We start from the raw sequence: 17,889 nt of genomic DNA on the forward strand, positions 1-17,889 counted from the left end.
CTCCAATAAGGAGAGCAGTAGACCAGTCAGGGTCACCCAGAAATGGCAAAGGGAACCACGAATGGCCACAGGGGCCATAGACTGTGTGGCCCCTGTGAATTTTATCAGAGGCTTTCCTATAGGCATATCCTTAGGGACTGTGCACAGGGGGAGTTTTAACTTTGAAATACTTGCTATTGATTCGTTGAGGATGAGAGGTGGACTTAAGGAAGGGGCAGTTTGGTTGGTGCCAAGGTCTCAAGGGGTTGTGGTTGGCGTGGTGGGAGGCTTAGGTGGAAGGCAAGTGGGAAGTAGGCAGTGGAGAAAGGAGAATGGCCTTACAGGGGAGCTCAGCCCCTGAGCCTTCCGTTCACGCCCTCTGAAATGGACGGTGAGCTCCCTGCAGGAAGAGAAGGCCCTCCTAAGCTTTAGACCCCTTGTAGGACATAACGTTTTATTTTTGGAAGTATACAAAGAACCTGGAAGGTCTGGAATGCTCTTTCATTCTAGTAGAGGCCATCAGGAAGCCAGTTCCAACAACTAGATGAATCTGAAAGCCTAGTTTGTGACTAAGGATATCTATTTCTGGTGTCCGTTCCTGCCGGTATTCTCTAAAATGTCTAGGAACAGAAGCTTCATTTTGCACATGGCTAAAAGATGAAAAATTACCACTTAGTTGAGTGTGAGTAGGGAGGCGTTTGACCTACAGAGCTGCTTTAAGAAGCATGTGACACACGTGACGAGCTTGAGCCACTTTCAAACACAACGGTTGTGTCTGGCCTTTCCTGCATACCTGTGGTGCAGATGTACCACACTCTCTGCAGACCACGGAGGGTCCTGTCTGCCTGGGGTGGGCCCACAGCCTGTGCCTCTTCTGTCCTCTGCCCCTGCAGCACTGCCTCTCTCAAACCTTTATGAGACCCTGGGAGTCGTCGGCTCGACCACCACCCAGCTGTACACGGACCGCACAGAGAAGCTGAGGCCCGAGATGGAAGGGCCCGGCAGCTTCACCATCTTCGCCCCCAGCAACGAGGCCTGGGCATCCTTGCCAGCCGTGAGATGCCTGCCTTCCTTCCCAGAGCGGGGCGCTGGGGGGCATGAAGGATGAGGCTCTGGAGTGATTTCCCACTGTTTCAGGAAACGTCTTCCTTAAGCCCTCAGAGAAACCCAGGGAGTCTGAGTTAAAATATCCCTCCCCAGGTTGCCTCCAGTGCCCCATCTGTCCATCTGAGCTGAGCAGACTGACGTTGGTGCTCACAGAGGAGAGTCATTGACAGCATAGAGGCCTGGGGCCATTGGGGTTTCAGAAGCACCTTTCCCAGGGTAGCAAGAACCTCCCCCACCTTGAACATGCGGTCTGCAGCCAGCTCACTGCCACTCTGGCCTTCCTTCTAGGAAGTGCTGGACTCCCTGGTGAGCAACGTCAACATCGAGCTGCTCAATGCCCTTCGCTACCACATGGTGAACAGACGAGTCCTGACAGATGAACTGAAACACGGCATGGCCCTCACCTCCATGTACCAGAATTCGGACATCCAGATCCACCACTATCCCAATGGGGTAGGGAGTCCTCAATTACACTACCCTGTGTCCACACTGTGCCCGCTCCTGGTCTGCACGTGGGGCTGGTTTTGGGGGTTTTGTTCTGCAGGTGAGATGCGCTGGAGGTCATCCCTGCCTCCTGCACCTGCTTCTCCTCAGGCCCTCCCATTCCACAGCGGTGGAGCCCGACTTCTGCGCTGTGTTTTCCCTTCCTGGGCCTTCAAGCCTGCGCCTCTGACGCGTCAACCGCTGATCCTCATTTCTTCTCTGGACAGATCGTGACCGTCAACTGTGCTCGGCTGCTGAAAGCCGACCACCATGCAACCAACGGTGTGGTGCATCTCATCGATAAGGTCATCTCCACCATCAGCAACAACATTCAGCAGATCATCGAGATTGAGGACACCTTCGAGACTCTTCGGGTGAGGAACTGCCCCAGGAGGGGAGCCAACCTTGGGACACACCACCTCCTAAAAGGGCCTTCTTTTGTGGGAGAAGCAGAGGGTGTCTCCATGTTCAAGAGCATTTAAGGGACGTGAAGTAAGTCCCTCTAAGTGCCCATGAATGTGGAGGGTCCACGTACCAGACCCTCAACTTGACCACAATGAAACGTCATAATCCTCTGCTGGAAAAAAATGTCTCTTCCCATCTCCCTTGTAAAACTTTCCTCTTGTGACTCCCCTGGAAAGTTCAGTGGCCTCCAGCTGCAGCTGGACAGGTTCCTTGAGCCAGAGGCTGCCTGGGCGTGCCCTGCGGGTTCCAGGGGTGAGAGGGCCCTTCCTCCCAGGCTGTGGCTCCCATACATGGGACTGGAATAATGTCAGGCTGCCTGACCTTCTGGAATGCATGTTCCTACCATGGGGCCCTGCTCCAGCCATACCTTGTTTCCTCAGAACCCAGACCGGCAGTGAAGCCCCCGAGGTGGATGTGGGAGTCTGGGTTTGACTTCTGGCCTGGCTTCTGACCCTTCTGCCCTGCCCAGCAGGCATCTGTCTTACAACTGGAGTGGCAAGCAGGCATTGCTCTTGGCAGTGGCTGCTCAGAGGAAGTGAGCACAGGCTGCCCCGTCAGTGTTTTTGCCCCGATGCAAGGATAACTTCCTGACCGCAAAGGACACCAAGTGGTGGTGGTGGTGGGGGGGGGGGGGTCCTTCCTCCCCTGGAGATCTCCAACACAGAGAGACAAACACCCTCAGGCTGGGCCGCCACTGAGGTGGCCTCAGGAAGTGGCTCTGCAGGGGACCCTGCTCTCTAAACTCTTCCCCCCTTTCCTTCTGGATCACTCCAAGGTCAGGGGGCTGCAAGGGAAAGATGTCCCTACAGCGTTGGTGGCACATCTTTTCATTAACCGTGGTTGATCTCTGCTGAGTAACCTCCTCTTACTGTTGAGGTTTGCCAAATATTCCTTCTTTTCTTCTTCCTCTTGGGGCCACCCCCCTACCACCCATCTCTCCTTCCACTAACTCATACTTAGGAACTTCCCACATATTGTTGCAGCAGTAGACAGGTGAGCAAGATGGACCAATTTCTGTCCTCTGTGGCACTTTTTGTTTTTCCTGGGGAGACAGACAAGATGCACACGAGGTAGCCATGGATTGTGCTGGGCGCCGTGAAGTCAGTGAGTAGGGAGCAGGGGAGGCCAGGGAAGGTCTCTCTGGAAGAGGTGACTTTTGATCTGAGGACTGGAGGTTGAGGACGGCCAGTTAAATAAAACACAGGGGCAAGAGCACGACCGGCAGAGGGGAACAGGACCAGCAAGGAGGAGGCCAGCAGGGCCAGAATGCAGACAAGCGTGCAGCCAGAGTGTGAGGCAGGAGCAGCTGGCCCAGCAGGGGCCATTCCTGCAGGAATGCGGACTGGGCCCAGGAGTGTGTCCTCGTCCTGAGAGCACAAGGAGGTGCTTGTAGCTCTTGCAGGATATTCTGGCTCCTCTGTGGAAACAGAGGAGGGGACCCTCCCACTCCTGGAGCTCACACAGTAGTATGGCCAGTAGCTCCTTAGACAACGTGAGGAGGCCGGCAAGCCATGAGTATGTGCGACAGACCCCTTCTCGTCGGGGGGCGGGGCGGTCGTGGGGACAATGCTGAGTTGGCTGCTTGGAGAAACGACATTGCAGTCAAGTCCCAAAGAAGGAATAGGATTCAGAGAGGCAAAGAAAGGAGGAAGGGCAGAGGGAATGTCAGGGCCAAAGCCTGGGGTGGGGAGGACGAAGCCACGTGAAGTCACTAAGAGCTGGCCGGAGTGGTAGGAGCTCATCGAAGCTCAGAGAGGTAAGCTTTGGCTCGGCTTGCCATCTCGTCTTGGGCTTCTGCACAAGCCTGGAGCCCTTTGAGGGAAGACTGGAGAGGCCGTGTGTGCCCCTTGCCTGCGGAGCCTCCCAGAACTTTCAGGGAACCCTCCATCCTCTCCCCTCCCCGCAGGCTGCCGTGGCTGCCTCTGGGCTCAACACTGTGCTTGAAGGTGATGGCCAGTTCACGCTGTTGGCCCCGACCAATGAGGCTTTCGAGAAGATCCCTGCTGAAACCTTGAACCGGATCCTGGGTGACCCAGAGGCCCTGAGAGGTGAGCACCCCTCAGTTCCTGCTGCCGTCTCATTGGAGCGGCCAGACTGAGCCCAAGGTCTGCTCTTGTCCAAGATAGACATGCGACCTGATGTCCTGTCTCATTGCTCCCAGCTGGCCCTGTCTCTGCAGAGGTCAGAGCAGAGCCATGGTTGGAGGGGCAAATACAGAATCCAATGGCCTTTGCCTAGCAACACAGGTGGGCTAAGGAGCAAGGCAGGCTTGGAGGTCCAAAGCAGGCCCTGGCCAGACTCAGAAGGAGCTAAAGGCCCAAATGATCAAAGCCACAGTGAGACTTCCAAGTGCGCCCACTTGGAGGTACGGGGAGGGGATGCCAGGTCCTGGCATCCTTGAAATGGACCCATTGTGCTGAATCCTTGAATTCTTCCTGTGTCTGGCCAGGGACCTCATGGATAATCCAAAATTACAATTAAAAATCAGTTATAGTCAGCTTTGTAGAGAGTCCTTCTGGGCTTCCTCAGTGGGTTGCTAAGTTAGGGGTGCGTTGATTATTGGAAGGACCATGTGCCTGAGAGTAGGGAGGGGAGGGGAGGCCGGGCTTGGTCCTCTCTATCCCCTGCCCCCACCAGCTACTGCCCTTTTCAGCTCCAGGACCGCTGAGCTGCTGCTTGCTGACCACGAATCTCCTGCAGAAAGGAGCTGGTCCAGGTCCCCTGGGTCTCCCAACCCCACTCTTCATCCCAGATATAATCCAGGGGTGGCTTCATTTCTTCTGAATCTACTTAAACCCACCTTTGAAATCTACAGTCTGAAACACCTGCTGCATCAGACGCCCCGCAGATGTAAAATGTTCTCCTTGCAACCACACAGGGACTGGCGAGGGCACACTTCTGAAAGCACAGGTGGGGATCCGTTGTGTCCAGATGTTGTGGCGCCTCCGTGCCTGACCTGTGGCAGGAACTGAGGCCACACAAGGGAACACAGTTCAGACTTGCCTTCAAGGAAGTTGAAGCCTAGTTGGGCTGAAAGACAGGCTGTGGGCTCTGAAGTGGTGACAGAGATGCCCCACCCTCGTAGGCACCTGCAGCCCGAGGCTTCCCAAGGCTTCCTGGAGGGGCGCAACTTGGGTGAATCTCAGCACATTGAACTTGCCATTTAGAGCTATGTTCCCCCTGAAACCTGTTTGGTACAGAGCATGTTTGCATCTTTGTAGAAATCAGAATTCCTGATTAAAAGAAAAAGACGCTCATTTCCCCATTTTGCACACATGCCTTTTCCTGCTCAGTCACCCGTCTGCTCTAAGCAAGGGCCCTCTGCACAGGGCTCTAGCTGGTGGGCTTGAAGGTGGAGGGACTGGAGTCAGCCAGACAGGCTCTGTTGTTTCTAGTGGGTTGACAGACAAGTGAGAAGCAGCCCCGGGCTGGTGTGCCTTGGGGCTTCCCGCCTGGCCCCGCACTCTCTCCCATTGGCCTTAACCGGTCACCCTATTTTCAGTTTCCTTCCCTGAGAAGCTAAATCCCCGAGGCCTCTTTCCCATAGCAACCCAGCTGTCTTTCTTCTCCTGCCACCGAATGGTGTCAGCACTGGCTTTCAAGGGCCCCAGCACTCCTGCCGCCACCCTGTGCCTCTCCAGGCCCTCGGAGCTTCCTCCTGTCCGTGACTGTGCGGTTTTGGTTCTCACACTCAGTGCAGATTGAAACTCGCCTCTGTGGTGAGAACGTAAGACTAGGGGCCCTGGTGACGTTGGTGAGCGGTGGCCTGGGAACTCGCCCTGCCTGGCTGGGGTTAGGCCCCTCCCCCACTGCCCCTTGCAGCTTCCTCAGGGCCCCCAGCTTCTGCCCTGTCCCTGAAGCACTCTTGGACAAGTAAATAAAGGAATTTATATATGATTTCTGGGTGGGGTGAATGGGGCAGTGAAGACTGTGTCTACTTGGTCAGCATCCCCAGCCCCTAAGCAAAATCCTGGCAACTAGGAGACCCTTGGGTAAAAGGAACAAAAACAGATAAAATGAGCCAATACTCCAGAACCCTCATTTGTTACAGTTTCCATCTTTGCCTGCCACATTTTACATTTTCGAAAGGTCTGTCGATAAAAAGTCCCAGGGTAAACTCATTTTGAGGTTCAGGTACTCATAAGAGAATTCCCCCTCAAATTCAGGTACCATTAAGCCAGTTGCTAACATCTGTTGGGCATTCGTTTGCTCTGTGGCCCAGCACTGTGCTGGGTATTTCACATTCAGAGCTTCCACCACCCCTGGGAGGGGAATACTAAGCTCATCTCCACCTGAGGAGGAAATCAAGGCTCACAGTGTAAGGACACAAGCCGGGGCTCTCAGCACGGATCCACTGCTTTGGTGAGGTCTGGGAGCCCGAGCTCGAGCCTGTAATAAAGCCCTTTGCCTTTGCATGCGTGACTCGGTCTCCCCGGTGGTCTCTGGTCTTTGAGGATACTGCAATCTGGGTATAACAACAGTAGCTCAGTGACTTGTCTGGGGCCCCAGCAGCTGGTGACTGGCTGAGCTGAGGTTCAGACTCAGGCAGCCTGCCTGCAGAGCGCAGCTTGACTCGGGGGCAGCAGCAGGAGGAGGGGGGACTCTGGCAGCACAGTGCTCCCCGCCTCATGTGAAGGGCAGCATCAGAGAGAATAGAATCGTTACAGCCCCGGAGGCTGCAGGCTGGCCTCTGACATCAGCCTAGAGCCATCACTGACTTGACCTGCGTCCTGTTCGACCCCCAGACCTGCTGAACAACCACATCCTCAAGTCGGCCATGTGTGCCGAAGCCATTGTTGCAGGGATGTCCATGGAGACCCTGGAGGGCACTACGCTGGAGGTGGGCTGCAGCGGTGACATGCTCACCATCAACGGGAAGGCCATCATCTCCAATAAAGACATCCTGGCCACCAATGGTGTGATCCACTACATCGATGAGCTGCTCATCCCAGACTCGGGTGAGCCAGCCCTCCCAGGCGATGGCCCTTCCGGGCCCACTGTCCCCCCGCCATCCCTGGGGGAATGTAGGGACCTTGGGGGCCATTTCCTTGCCTGCACCCAGCTCACAGCCTCTCGGGAGAAAGGGCCTGGGTCCCTGTTGAGTTGCGGCCAGACTGAAGCATCTTGAGCTGCAGGCCCTGGAGCCCAGGCATTACCTTGGGGGCAGTTGAAGGGAGTTGGGGAGGGGGTGGCTCGATCACAGAAGAAGTCTTCCAGAGCTCAGAGAGTTGGGCACAGAGGGCCATTTGCTGATCTTAGAGCATCTGCCTTCTCCATGATACTCAAGTATCCCAGAGTCGCTGACCCTGAGAGAGATGACTGAATGGACCTTGGCTTGGGTTTCATTCAGCATGCTAGCTAGCCCCATTCTGGAATTCGAGGGAAATCAGTTGCCCAGGAATGAAGCAATTACACAGGAGAAAACCAAGCCAGAAGAAGACTCCGTACGGGTGTGGTTGCTGGCTTTATCCACTCCCCAGAAGCCGTGGCACAGATGGTGCTGCCTTGCTGCAGGCCTTGGCTGGTGCCCTGACCAAGGGTAGGGACAGAGGCCAGCCTCTGCTCGCCCCACACCTGCCCTCACCCCCTTGCCCAGTGAGACTGGGGCGACCGGTGCCCTGATGACACAAGCCCGCTGCACCCCAGCAGTGCCGAGAGGGCCGTTGACTCGCGAGATGACATTCCTGCTGGTGTGTGTCATGCTCTGGAGTGGACAGATGATAAGTGAAAACAGCACTTCTGACTTTTGAACCTGTGTTCTCCTTCCTTGCAGCCAAGACGCTGTTTGAGTTGGCTGCAGAGTCGGACGTTTCCACAGCCGTTGACCTTTTCAGACAAGCTGGCCTCGGCACTCATCTCTCCGGAAACGAGCGGCTGACCCTCCTGGCCCCCCTGAACTCCGTGTTCAAAGGTACCATGGCGACAGCCGCCCCAGGAGTTTGTCTCTGGGGTAGCTATCTCCTGCACACCACTGTCACCTCTTGCAGCACCCTCCCTGAGTGCCAGCACCCCACGGAACGCTAGCACTCCCACCCAGCTCAACAGAAACCTCGGAGGCTCTGGCACATCATTTGGCAGAGCTGAGAATGCATTTTGGGGGTCTGGTCCTCGGAATTCAAAAGTTCGCATCTGGCTGGAGAGCAGAACACTCTTGTGCCTTTTTATTCGCAGAATTCATTGCCCATGTGACAGTCGTAAGGTCAGAGTGAGGATACAGTTGAGCCGTGGTCATGGGGAAGGCGGAGGAGGGGGCCAGATGGTGTCCGTGCCTTCCCCTCCCTCCACAGGCAAAACTCCAGACCCCCTCGATTATCTAAACCTTTTTTTGTTTGGTTAATTTGCAGAAGATGGCAGATGTTAAGGAATATTGGCAGCCTCTCTGGGTTTCTCAATCTCCCCTTTCCAAACTCCAGGATGGTTGGGTTTCTCACTGCATTTGTCTCTCATTCTCTTCATTTCTGGAGCATGCCTCTGGACCCATGCACACCTTCCCTTGCAGATGGAACCCCTAACATTGATGCACATGCAAAGAATTTGCTTCTAAATCACTTGATTAAGGACCAGCTGGCTTCCAAGTATCTGTACCATGGACAGACCCTCGAAACTCTAGGCGGCAAAAAACTTAGAGTTTTTGTTTACCGCAATGTAAGTTCTGGCTCCCAAATTGTGCTCTTTCTTTGTCTCCACTCTAAGAAAGGGAAGCTGTATTAGTAAAAGAATATATGTATATGTGTATGTATATGTATATGTATATGTATATGTATATGTATGTGTATGTATATGTATATGTGTGTATATATGTATGTGTATGTATGTGAGTATATATGTATATTGTTTATGTATATGTATGTGTCTATGTGTATGTATATATTGAGAATATATATAATATATGGTGAGAATATACAACATGTAATTAATATACAACATATACTATTATAATATAATATATAATATTACATTATATGTATATATATTCTCAATAAACAGAAGCTTGCTTGTGAACTGATTTCTAATAAGGAAGGAAGGAATTTCTGGAAAGTATCTTCTTTGAAAAGATCAAAATGGGATCCTGTAAAGGGATTAGAATCTCCATTGCTGGCAGCCTTTGGGAATAAAGCATAGCTGTCTCAGCTGGCTGGGTAGGCAGTGGTCTGCCTCAAGCTCAGAGTCATGAACAGGGGAGGAAGATGGAGGTTTGGAATCCTTAGCTTATGTGAAGAAAACCCCCTGAACTGAAGCACAGCCCTCCCTGGTCCCAAAGGTTATTTTGTCTCTTCTCCAAGCTCTTTTCTGTCTTCAAACCCAGCAGTTACTCTGGAATATCAGACAGAAACAATGCAGCCCTTCCTTGGGACCAGCCAGTACCATTGACTAAAGATGGCTGGCGTCTGTTACGTAGATGAGTCAATAGACTCCATCTATTGATTTGATCATCGTTGATGGACATCAAGTGTGATGGGATAGTTTTATTATGGGACCTCTATCTTTATTGGGGCCCAGGAGCACTTTCTCCATAATACAATTTTTATTTTTTCTTTTCTGGAGAAAAGGCAACATTTTATCCAAGTCTTAATGACCTACTCCAGTGTGTATCCATTGACCTTTGTGGTGAAGCCATGGGCAGGCACTTGCCCTGAGCAAAACAGGAGGCCCGCTTGTGGGAGGATAACATGCCCTTTCTCTGCCCCTCTTTTGCACAGAGCCTGTGCATCGAGAACAGCTGCATTGCTGCTCATGACAAGAGGGGCAGGTATGGGACGCTCTTCACCATGGACCGAATGCTAACCCCCCCAATGGGGACCGTCATGGATGTCCTGAAGGCGGACAATCGCTTCAGGTAACCAGTTGCTCCCAAGTGGTCACGCTGGGCCAGAACGCTGGGTCTCAGCTATCCTTCAAGCCCCCCTCTTCCCCAGGGATTCAGTTAACACTGGCGGGGCACTGGGGACCTTCCGGGCTGGGGAACTGGGATGGGTGAAGGTCATGCTGGAAGCTTATGTTGAGAAAAAGAGTTATGGGAATGTAATCCTCACATCCTTGGGAACAGGGAGGGAGCTGCATTTTTATGCAGAAGTCCAAGGAAGACATCATGCTTTCTTTTTAAAGTCCCAAGTCAGCGGAGAGCACCTGGTGTTGAGTGTGGAGTGACTTGCTCTGCGCCATATCCACTCCTGGGTCCTGAAGATTCCCTGCTACTCCTTCTCAGGCTGCCTGTGTCGCTTTGCTTTCTTGCTCCCCTCTTTCCTTTTCTGACTTGCTCACTTACCACAGGGCGCCGTGACACCAGAGCCTGGGAGGCCAGCCAGCATCCCCAGTTTGTGGGTCAGCTATGCTGCAGCCTCTCCCTTCCCCCTTCCCCCTCTGGCCTCTGACTTCCGGCCATTTGACTGAGCTTAGCATTTACAGAGAGAAGACGCAGCTTGGAATCTTCCCTCTTCGTGTATAAGCTGGGGGTGAAAACCAGCAAGGGTTTGAATTCTGGAGCTGGGCCCCACCTCCCCACAGTGGAGAGGCATTTGGGGAAGTCACCGCCCCCTCCCCAACATAGGCAGGTGACTTTTCCTCTGGTGTCTCCACAGCATGCTAGTGGCCGCCATCCAGTCTGCAGGGCTGACGGAGATGCTCAACAGGGAAGGAGCCTACACTGTCTTTGCTCCGACGAATGAAGCCTTCCAAGCCATGCCGTCGGGAGAGCTGAACAAGCTCTTGGGTAAAGACCAACTGAGTACATTTTGCATGGTTTCTCAAGTGACTGTATCTGTCAGTGGACCGGCAGGAAACAGGTGGCACATTACAGAGGGTTTCACTGAAAGGAATTTCATGAGGAGACTGTAAAACTGTGGGCAGCAGTAAGGGACCAGCAAAGGGTGATGACACCCAGACCTGGGGTTGGGAAGGGGGTGGGGGAGGGGAGAGGGTAGACCAGAGCCTCGGAGGAGGGACACAGAACAGCAGCCAGAGCCACAGGCCACTGCTGGCAGGACCATGGTAAGGGGGCCAGGACTACCTTAGCCTCCTTGATCTCTTCCCACATACCTGTTGCCGTGGGCCTCCTGTTAGCTGTGAGCGGGGGGCAAGGGACGATGGACAATGTGCTTCACAGCGGCCGCCTCCCTGGGCACCATACAAGGCAGAGAGAAGAGTGGAAAGGCATTGAGTGGGTGACGGCCAGCCTGGTCACTGAGGCATGTCTTCCACTGAGGACAACGATAATGAAACCATTTACCTGCATGAAATGTTCCTCTGGATAAAAGGGACACAGGGACATTTACTGACAAGCTATTCCTGGCCCTGAGAAATTTAGTTGAGGACGTTTCGGAGGCAATCCGAGCGGTTCAGAGCTTAGGCTCTGGGATTACCTCAAAGCAGCTTCACCTCCTGGCTCTGGTCACTCACTCACCAGCTGAGTGACCTCTAGCAAGTCGCTTAACCTCTCTGAGCTTCAGTTTTCCCATTAGGAAAATGAGAGCACCTTGCTGTGTGTTGTGCGGAATAAATGTGCTGCACGCACTGAGGGTGGTGGGCACGCGTCCTCCCTCAGTGATGGCTATGAGGAGGAGGAGGTGGGTTGGTTGAGTGTTGAGCTCTGATGCTTGCCCATGACAAACACCTCATGAAAAGATGAGCCTGAGAAGGAAGAAGAGCGAGGGAGGGGAAGAGAGGGAAGAGGAGGAGGAGGAAGGGCCTTGGCCAAACCTTGGGGCCCACATCATATCCACCTTCCTTCCTGCTCTGGAGCAGGAAAATAGGAAATTCAGGTTGCAGGCAGCTCTGTGCTGAAGTTGTGTGCTGTTTAAAATTCTTGATTGCCTGGCAAATGCCTGTGTCTTTGATGCTGACGTATGTTCCTGAGCAGGGGGAGAAGTTCATTCTGCACGTAAACTTTCCATCTTCTCTTTGTCCGGCAGGACGGCGATAGTCCCCAGTGGCCTTAGGCTTGCTCTGCTTCCGTCTCGTGTTCCGTCGTGCAGGGGCAGGGGTGGGGTGGCGGTGGGGTGCTGGTGTGGGCAAAGCTGCCCAGACACACCTTCCGCCAGGCCTGCAGAAGCCATCTCCGCCATCTCCAGCCCTCCTGGGAGATGGAGACGCAAGGCCGTCCAGGTGTAGGAGGTCAATCCAGGTATTAGATGTCTTGGAAGAAGGAAGCCTCTCGCACCCCAGGGGCTGGCTTGGCTCAGCACCTCCCGGCAGTATTTTCGTGGAATGGGAATTCATGTCCGCCAGGTCGTGGATGTTTGGAAATTACTTGGTACCCGGTGGGTCCATCCCACAGGCATGAATGTGGATTTGTCAGTAACCAAGTGAACTCTCCAAAATGCTTTAAAACTTCCTCCATTCTCAGTTTCAAGATGCTAGAAAGAGCCGTCCCTAGGCCCTGGGGGAAATCTAGCCACTTGGCTGGGGCTGTGAGTGTTGGGGCGGCCGTGATGGAGAGGAAAGGACAGCTGGCAGCCTCAGGAATTGCCTCCCACACTTAATTTGGAAAATGCCTGTGCACCTTTATGAGCCATCGGATGCTCTCCCCAGTTGGTGGAGGAGCTGATGTGGGCTGGAAGGAATGTTGAGACGTGACGGGAGGGGTGCCGTGGCGGGAATCCCCCCCTCAGCCATGACCTCATCGGCTCCATAGTCCCCCCCCACCCCAGACTGCAGCTGTCGACTCTTTTAAGTTCTCCCTTCAGGAAACAGCCGCCGCAGAATATGCATTTGAGGGCAGAATGTGTAAATATTTCACTACTGTGTTATAGCCATCGGGAGCCGTGCTGATGATGAAATGTCCCAGATGCCGGGGCTGGAAAAGTTCCTGGCTTTCCAAGCAAATATTTAGCTCATGGAAAAATGAGTCACACTCATAGAGGAGTATGGATTAACTCCTTCTCAGCATCACAGAGAGCTCTGGCTTAGCCCAGAAGCCCCCCAACTGCAGAGGCAAATTCACGGCCGCAGACATGAGCCTCATTCCCCTGAGCCTTAGGCAAGTGGGGGGTCTAAGGGCTGCGCACACAGCAGGGAGTGCTCATTACCTGCTGGGGGGCAGGGTTCTCCATCTCGGGTGAGACATCCCCTTGACCCTCCGTGACCATGCCCATGACCAACCTTGGAACTAACTCTGCTCTCCTCTCTTTCCCACAAACCTGCAGGCAATGCTAAAGAGCTTGCCAACATCCTGAAATACCATGTTGGTGACGAGATCCTGGTCAGCGGGGGTGTTGGTGCCCTGGTGCGGCTCAAGTCTCTCCGGGGCGACAAGCTGGAAGTCAGCTCAGTGAGTGTGTTTGGGAACCAAAAGGCTGGCCATGCACTGTCACTGGGGCTCCAGGGGTCCCTCGCCCCTGGGCAGAGTCAGACACACACATGATCTGGAAGATGCACCTTGGATCTCTGAGTGCATTCTGTCCAAAGAAAGAAAAGAGTAAAGGGTTTTCAGCGAAACGAGGCGAGATTGTGGGGGCACACAAATAAGAACTTCTGGGTTTGCCCAGGAATCAAGCATCCATTGGCATCTGGGAAAGGCCACGATATCTTCCTCGCCTTAAAGAGACGATAGGCAGTTAGTTATGCGTCTTGAGGGCTCAGCCACCGGGGCCCTTTCCCGCCCCATCCCTTCCAGTCTGGGGCCTCACTGAGCCGCACCATGTGCTACACCATCCAAAGAGCCTTCTGCTTCAGACACTCAGTCTGCGAGCTTTCTGTTGCGGCACGCTGTGATGACACACATTCTGCTCTGAGGCTGCCTCAGGGGGTTCATACTTGAGGAGAGGGGACAGGTAGCTGGCCCAGCTCTGTGAAGCTGCCCTTGAACTCCCTGGCTGCACCTGCCAAGGGCACTGGGCTTCCCCGCAGAGCGACTGCTCTTTCCACTATCCCTTTGCATATCACTTTCCCTCCGGAGCGTGAGGAAGCACGTAGGGAGACAGGAATGTGATGACTTGTGGACTTCTCCAGGTCACCTGAGAATCTCCCAGCTCCTCATTTTGGGTGAGATGCTGTCACGGTCTCTGTGCTTCCTTCCCCTTGGGTGTGACCCCTAAGGATCAGGAAGGCCCGAGAGAGATGCCTGGGTGCACTTCCCATGGGAGAAGTAAGGCACTGGAGACAAGCAGAAGGAAGGAGCCCTATGCCAGAGCTGGGAGCTGGGCTTCTGTTCCCAGCTGTCCCACCTGCTTAGCTTAAAGGAGGCACCAGGCCTCTCTTGAGTCTCTCTCTCCTCTTCCGCTAAGTGGGACAGTGCTATCTGCATCTTCACCACACACTCCTGTGAGGACCAAGGGATTAGCACAGAAGGGCATTTTGTAAATTACACTGGCTGAACCCCACAAGGGATTAGAATGAGTCCACCGACTAAAGGTGTGCGGCTGGCAAGGACCGTTCCATTCACCAGGTGGCCCTCACACTTAGCACAGGATCTCGCATCCAGAACTGCTCAGTACGCACTTGCTGAGAGTAAGATACAGAGGGTCCATGCTCAACAGTGGTCTCTTTTTCTCCCAGAAAAACAATGTAGTGAGTGTCAATAAGGAGCCTGTTGCTGAAGCTGACATCATGGCCACAAATGGCGTGGTCTATGCCATCTCTAGTGTCCTACAGCCTCCAGGTAAGGCCCTGACGGATCTCATGGCCCCTTAGTCTGCAGCTGACCGTTTCCCACACAGCAGCTGGTACTCAGCAGGAAAACCATGCTAAGCAAAGGAAAGAATTGTGTGCCACATGCTGACCAAGCCTCCATGGACAGCATTGCCGTGGCTGATTGAAAACTGAATTAGGAACTATTGGTTTCAGACTAACTACCCCAGAAACTCAAGCCAGATTTCTTTTTTTTTGAATTGCCTGGCTATCTTAGCCCCCACTCAGCCACAGCCCACTTATTTGTCACATGTGGTTGCTGTGACCATGGTTCCAAGCACACTTCTTACAGCATCTCGCCTCATGGGAGCTCTCTTAACCCCCGCCGAAGTTGCACTGGAGTCCAGCCCCCATCTGCACTGTGCATTCACCTTTCTTTGAGCTCTCTCCCCGTGGGCCCCATGCCACTGTGAGTTATGAAACATTATGAAGGAAAAATTCATTGGTGACTGGGAGCCAGGAAGCCCCACAGTGCCCCTCAGTCATGGCTGCTCTGAATGCCGTGCTAATAGTTCTGCTCTCACCAAAGTTGCCTTATCTTTCATCGCCAGCTGTCAGACCTCAGGAACGGGAGGATGAGCTGGCAGACTCTGCACTTGAAATCTTCAAACAGGCGTCAGCGTATTCCAGGGTAAGATGCCACTAGGTTTGCCCGTGGCCTGAGGACCCTTGACTCCTCTGTGTGGACCCGTGGTGGCAGAGGACTCTCTGGGTCCCTGTCTTCCTTGGGCTCCCGTGAAACTTCTCCTCGCTCCCATTCGGGCATCCTTAGCGCTGTCCTATGTGGAGTTCAGAGAAAAGAACCCAGGCAGCCCCTGCTTCCTTTGTGGGCAAAACCCCAGGCCTGTAAACCAAGGCCTCTGAGCCTCATTCTCTGGGGAAGGCACTGCTGGTGAGAACAGATAGAGTTCTGGAATCCATCTGTCCAACGAGGGCAACCCGTTCCAAGTTAGCTTTATGGTGTGGCCTGGCCTGGCCTGAGCCCGGGCCTCTGAGCCACCCTCTGGCTTCCATGCCGTGGCCCGACTTGGGTGATACTGGGGGTTCTGGAGATGGGCTAGGTGTGTGTGGGAACCTGCATTCCTTGCTTCAGCTCTCCTGCCCTCGCAGAGCCTCTGTGATTCTTCCTGTGCTTCCCTTCCTGCTCCCCGGCCTGCCCAGGGCCTCCTAGGAGCCCCACTCGGGCTCCTTTGCTCCATCAAGTGACGCGGAGCCCCTTGGGAATGTGGGCACCTTACAGAAGACAAGAGGGTGTGCTCCAGGTGGTTCTTACCGCAGGGACCCAGAGCTGGAACGTGTCCCCTGCTTTTGGACAGAGAGGTTTCCTCAATGAGAGGCTTCTTGGCTCTGAGCTCCTACTCTTCAGGGCCACCCCTGAGGCCATCCCAGCCCCCCCAGCTCTGGGCTGTGGTCTCGATGGAAGCCAGGCTTTGGGGTCTCCCAGGAACATCCACCTCAGACTCCGGTTGGTTGGTGCTTACACTTCCCTTGGGGCTGCTGAGACCGACGGGCAGCTGCACGTTCCCACTCCTCTCCGTCAGCCCTGCATTTTTTCTGAGTAGCTGTGGCAGTGGGCAAAACTACTGCTATGAACACGCGCAGGAACAACTTTCACTGGAAAACCTGACACTTTGTGTGTGTGTGTGTGTTGTTTTTGCAGGCCGCCCGGACCTCTGTGAAACTAGGTAAGTCTGGCCGGGATTTGAAGTCCTTATGTGCTAGTCGGGGCCTCTCCCTGAAGCAGGCCCAAATCTGCTATCTGCTGTGTATAAATAAGAACATCATGGTGCAAAAATAAAACAAGCCTGGCCTTTAGGGTCAGACACAGGACCCCCACTTCCCTTCTCCGTCCGCTGGCGATAGTAAGCGTACCAACCTTTTAGGGCTGCTGGGGGTTTTGGGCTTTGGGAACCCGGGCATACTGCACGGGGACAGGCCAGGAGCGCATGGTGGCTCCAAGCTGGAAGGTGGAGAAAATCCAGAACATTGTCACGTAAGACAGCAAGTCTTACGAACCCAAAAGCACCCGGGATGTGCAGGAGAGAGTGGCGGAAGGGGCTGCTGGCCATGCGCTTGTGCCCCTTGACGGTGTCTTGACAGACACGGGCAGTTTGCACCTTTTCACCTCGAAACCCCCCCTCTTGCAGCTCCTGTCTATCAGCGGTTATTGGAGAGGATGAAGCACTAGTGCAGAAGTCGCAGCAAGAACGCACTTCGGCAGCTCCCTGCCTCTTTCTCTCAGTTTACCAAAGAGACTGAATGTTTCTGAAATCAAATATCACACACACATCAGTGTACCTGGGCGGCACCATGGTGAGATCTGAGCCCTGGGTGGGTGGCGGGAGGAGGGAAAGAGATGTCCTTTTCATTGGGTTCCCCCCAAACACGGCTGGTAAGCTACTGCATGCAGAGACCTGGACATCGCTGCCTGAGAGTTGCTTCCAAAAAGGACTGGCCCCACCCGTGGAGCCCATGCCAAGTGCTCTGGGAAAGGGAGCTGAGGTTTTGCGGAGCTCATAAAACACGAATCACACACTCCCACCTCCTGGGGGGGAGTCCTGGCACGGTCTTTGTAAAGCTCTTTTGCAACTGGAGACATGGCATCATTATAAGCTATGAGTTGGAACTGCTCTGTCAGGCATGTCTTGTGCCTGCACGTGGCTTGGATGCTCCTTTGTGACCCTGTCCAGGTGGAAAAGAGAGGGCAGGCAGAGCCCGCGGAGCCCGGGATTCCCCAGGTGTGGCAGAGCCTTCGTGTGTTGGTAATAATAAAACCAAAGAAACGTGTGCCTGTGTGGATGGGACCTGTGTGCTGGCCTGGGTATTCACGAGGGGTAGGCTTCCGTTTCCTGGGGCTGTGCCGGTCCTTCTGACCTAGGCTCCACCCACCAGCAGCTCAGCAAGGAGCCCTGAGGGGACAGTCTGTGGGCCGTGCTGTCTTTGCTGAATTTTATTCCTTTCAGTCTCCACTGGCCCTGGGGGCTCAAATCCTCAGTGTTCCCTTTTCTCCCCAAGGGCCCATCTCCCTTGCAGCCTGTGACCCCCGCCTTTGGGTTGGACTTTTGAATGCTCAGCAGTGGCCCTGTGAAGAGCTTATAGGTATAGTCCCATTATACAGATGAGGAGACCAAGGTTCAGGAAAGGGAGAGCCACTGGCAACACAGAAAACAGCTGAGTTGGGACTGCCTCCCAAGCCTTCTGCCTTCCGGAGACAAGGCCAGGGGAGCCACT

At 54.1% G+C, this 17,889-nt stretch overlaps 1 protein-coding gene across 1 annotated transcript in view; it reads left to right on the forward strand.

Annotated features, from left to right (window-relative positions):
• TGFBI (transforming growth factor beta induced) overlaps positions 1–17,445 on the forward strand; it is a 33,898-nt gene extending 16,453 nt beyond the window's left edge. The window contains exons 4-17 of the mRNA XM_077768675.1: positions 873–1,033; positions 1,375–1,539; positions 1,797–1,943; positions 3,941–4,082; positions 6,780–6,992; positions 7,808–7,945; positions 8,534–8,679; positions 9,735–9,871; positions 10,614–10,744; positions 13,176–13,300; positions 14,527–14,629; positions 15,210–15,289; positions 16,319–16,343; positions 16,806–17,445. Of these exons, the coding sequence (XP_077624801.1) occupies positions 873–1,033; positions 1,375–1,539; positions 1,797–1,943; positions 3,941–4,082; positions 6,780–6,992; positions 7,808–7,945; positions 8,534–8,679; positions 9,735–9,871; positions 10,614–10,744; positions 13,176–13,300; positions 14,527–14,629; positions 15,210–15,289; positions 16,319–16,343; positions 16,806–16,846 (1,754 nt within the window). The 3' untranslated portion in view covers positions 16,847–17,445. The remainder of the gene's footprint in view (positions 1–872; positions 1,034–1,374; positions 1,540–1,796; positions 1,944–3,940; positions 4,083–6,779; positions 6,993–7,807; positions 7,946–8,533; positions 8,680–9,734; positions 9,872–10,613; positions 10,745–13,175; positions 13,301–14,526; positions 14,630–15,209; positions 15,290–16,318; positions 16,344–16,805) is intronic.
• The last annotated feature ends 444 nt before the right edge of the window (positions 17,446–17,889 follow it).

Source organism: Crocuta crocuta, unplaced genomic scaffold (genome assembly GCF_008692635.1).
Source record: "Crocuta crocuta isolate KB4526 unplaced genomic scaffold, BGI_CrCroc_1.0 scaffold64, whole genome shotgun sequence".
Taxonomy (NCBI): Eukaryota; Metazoa; Chordata; class Mammalia; order Carnivora; family Hyaenidae; genus Crocuta; species Crocuta crocuta.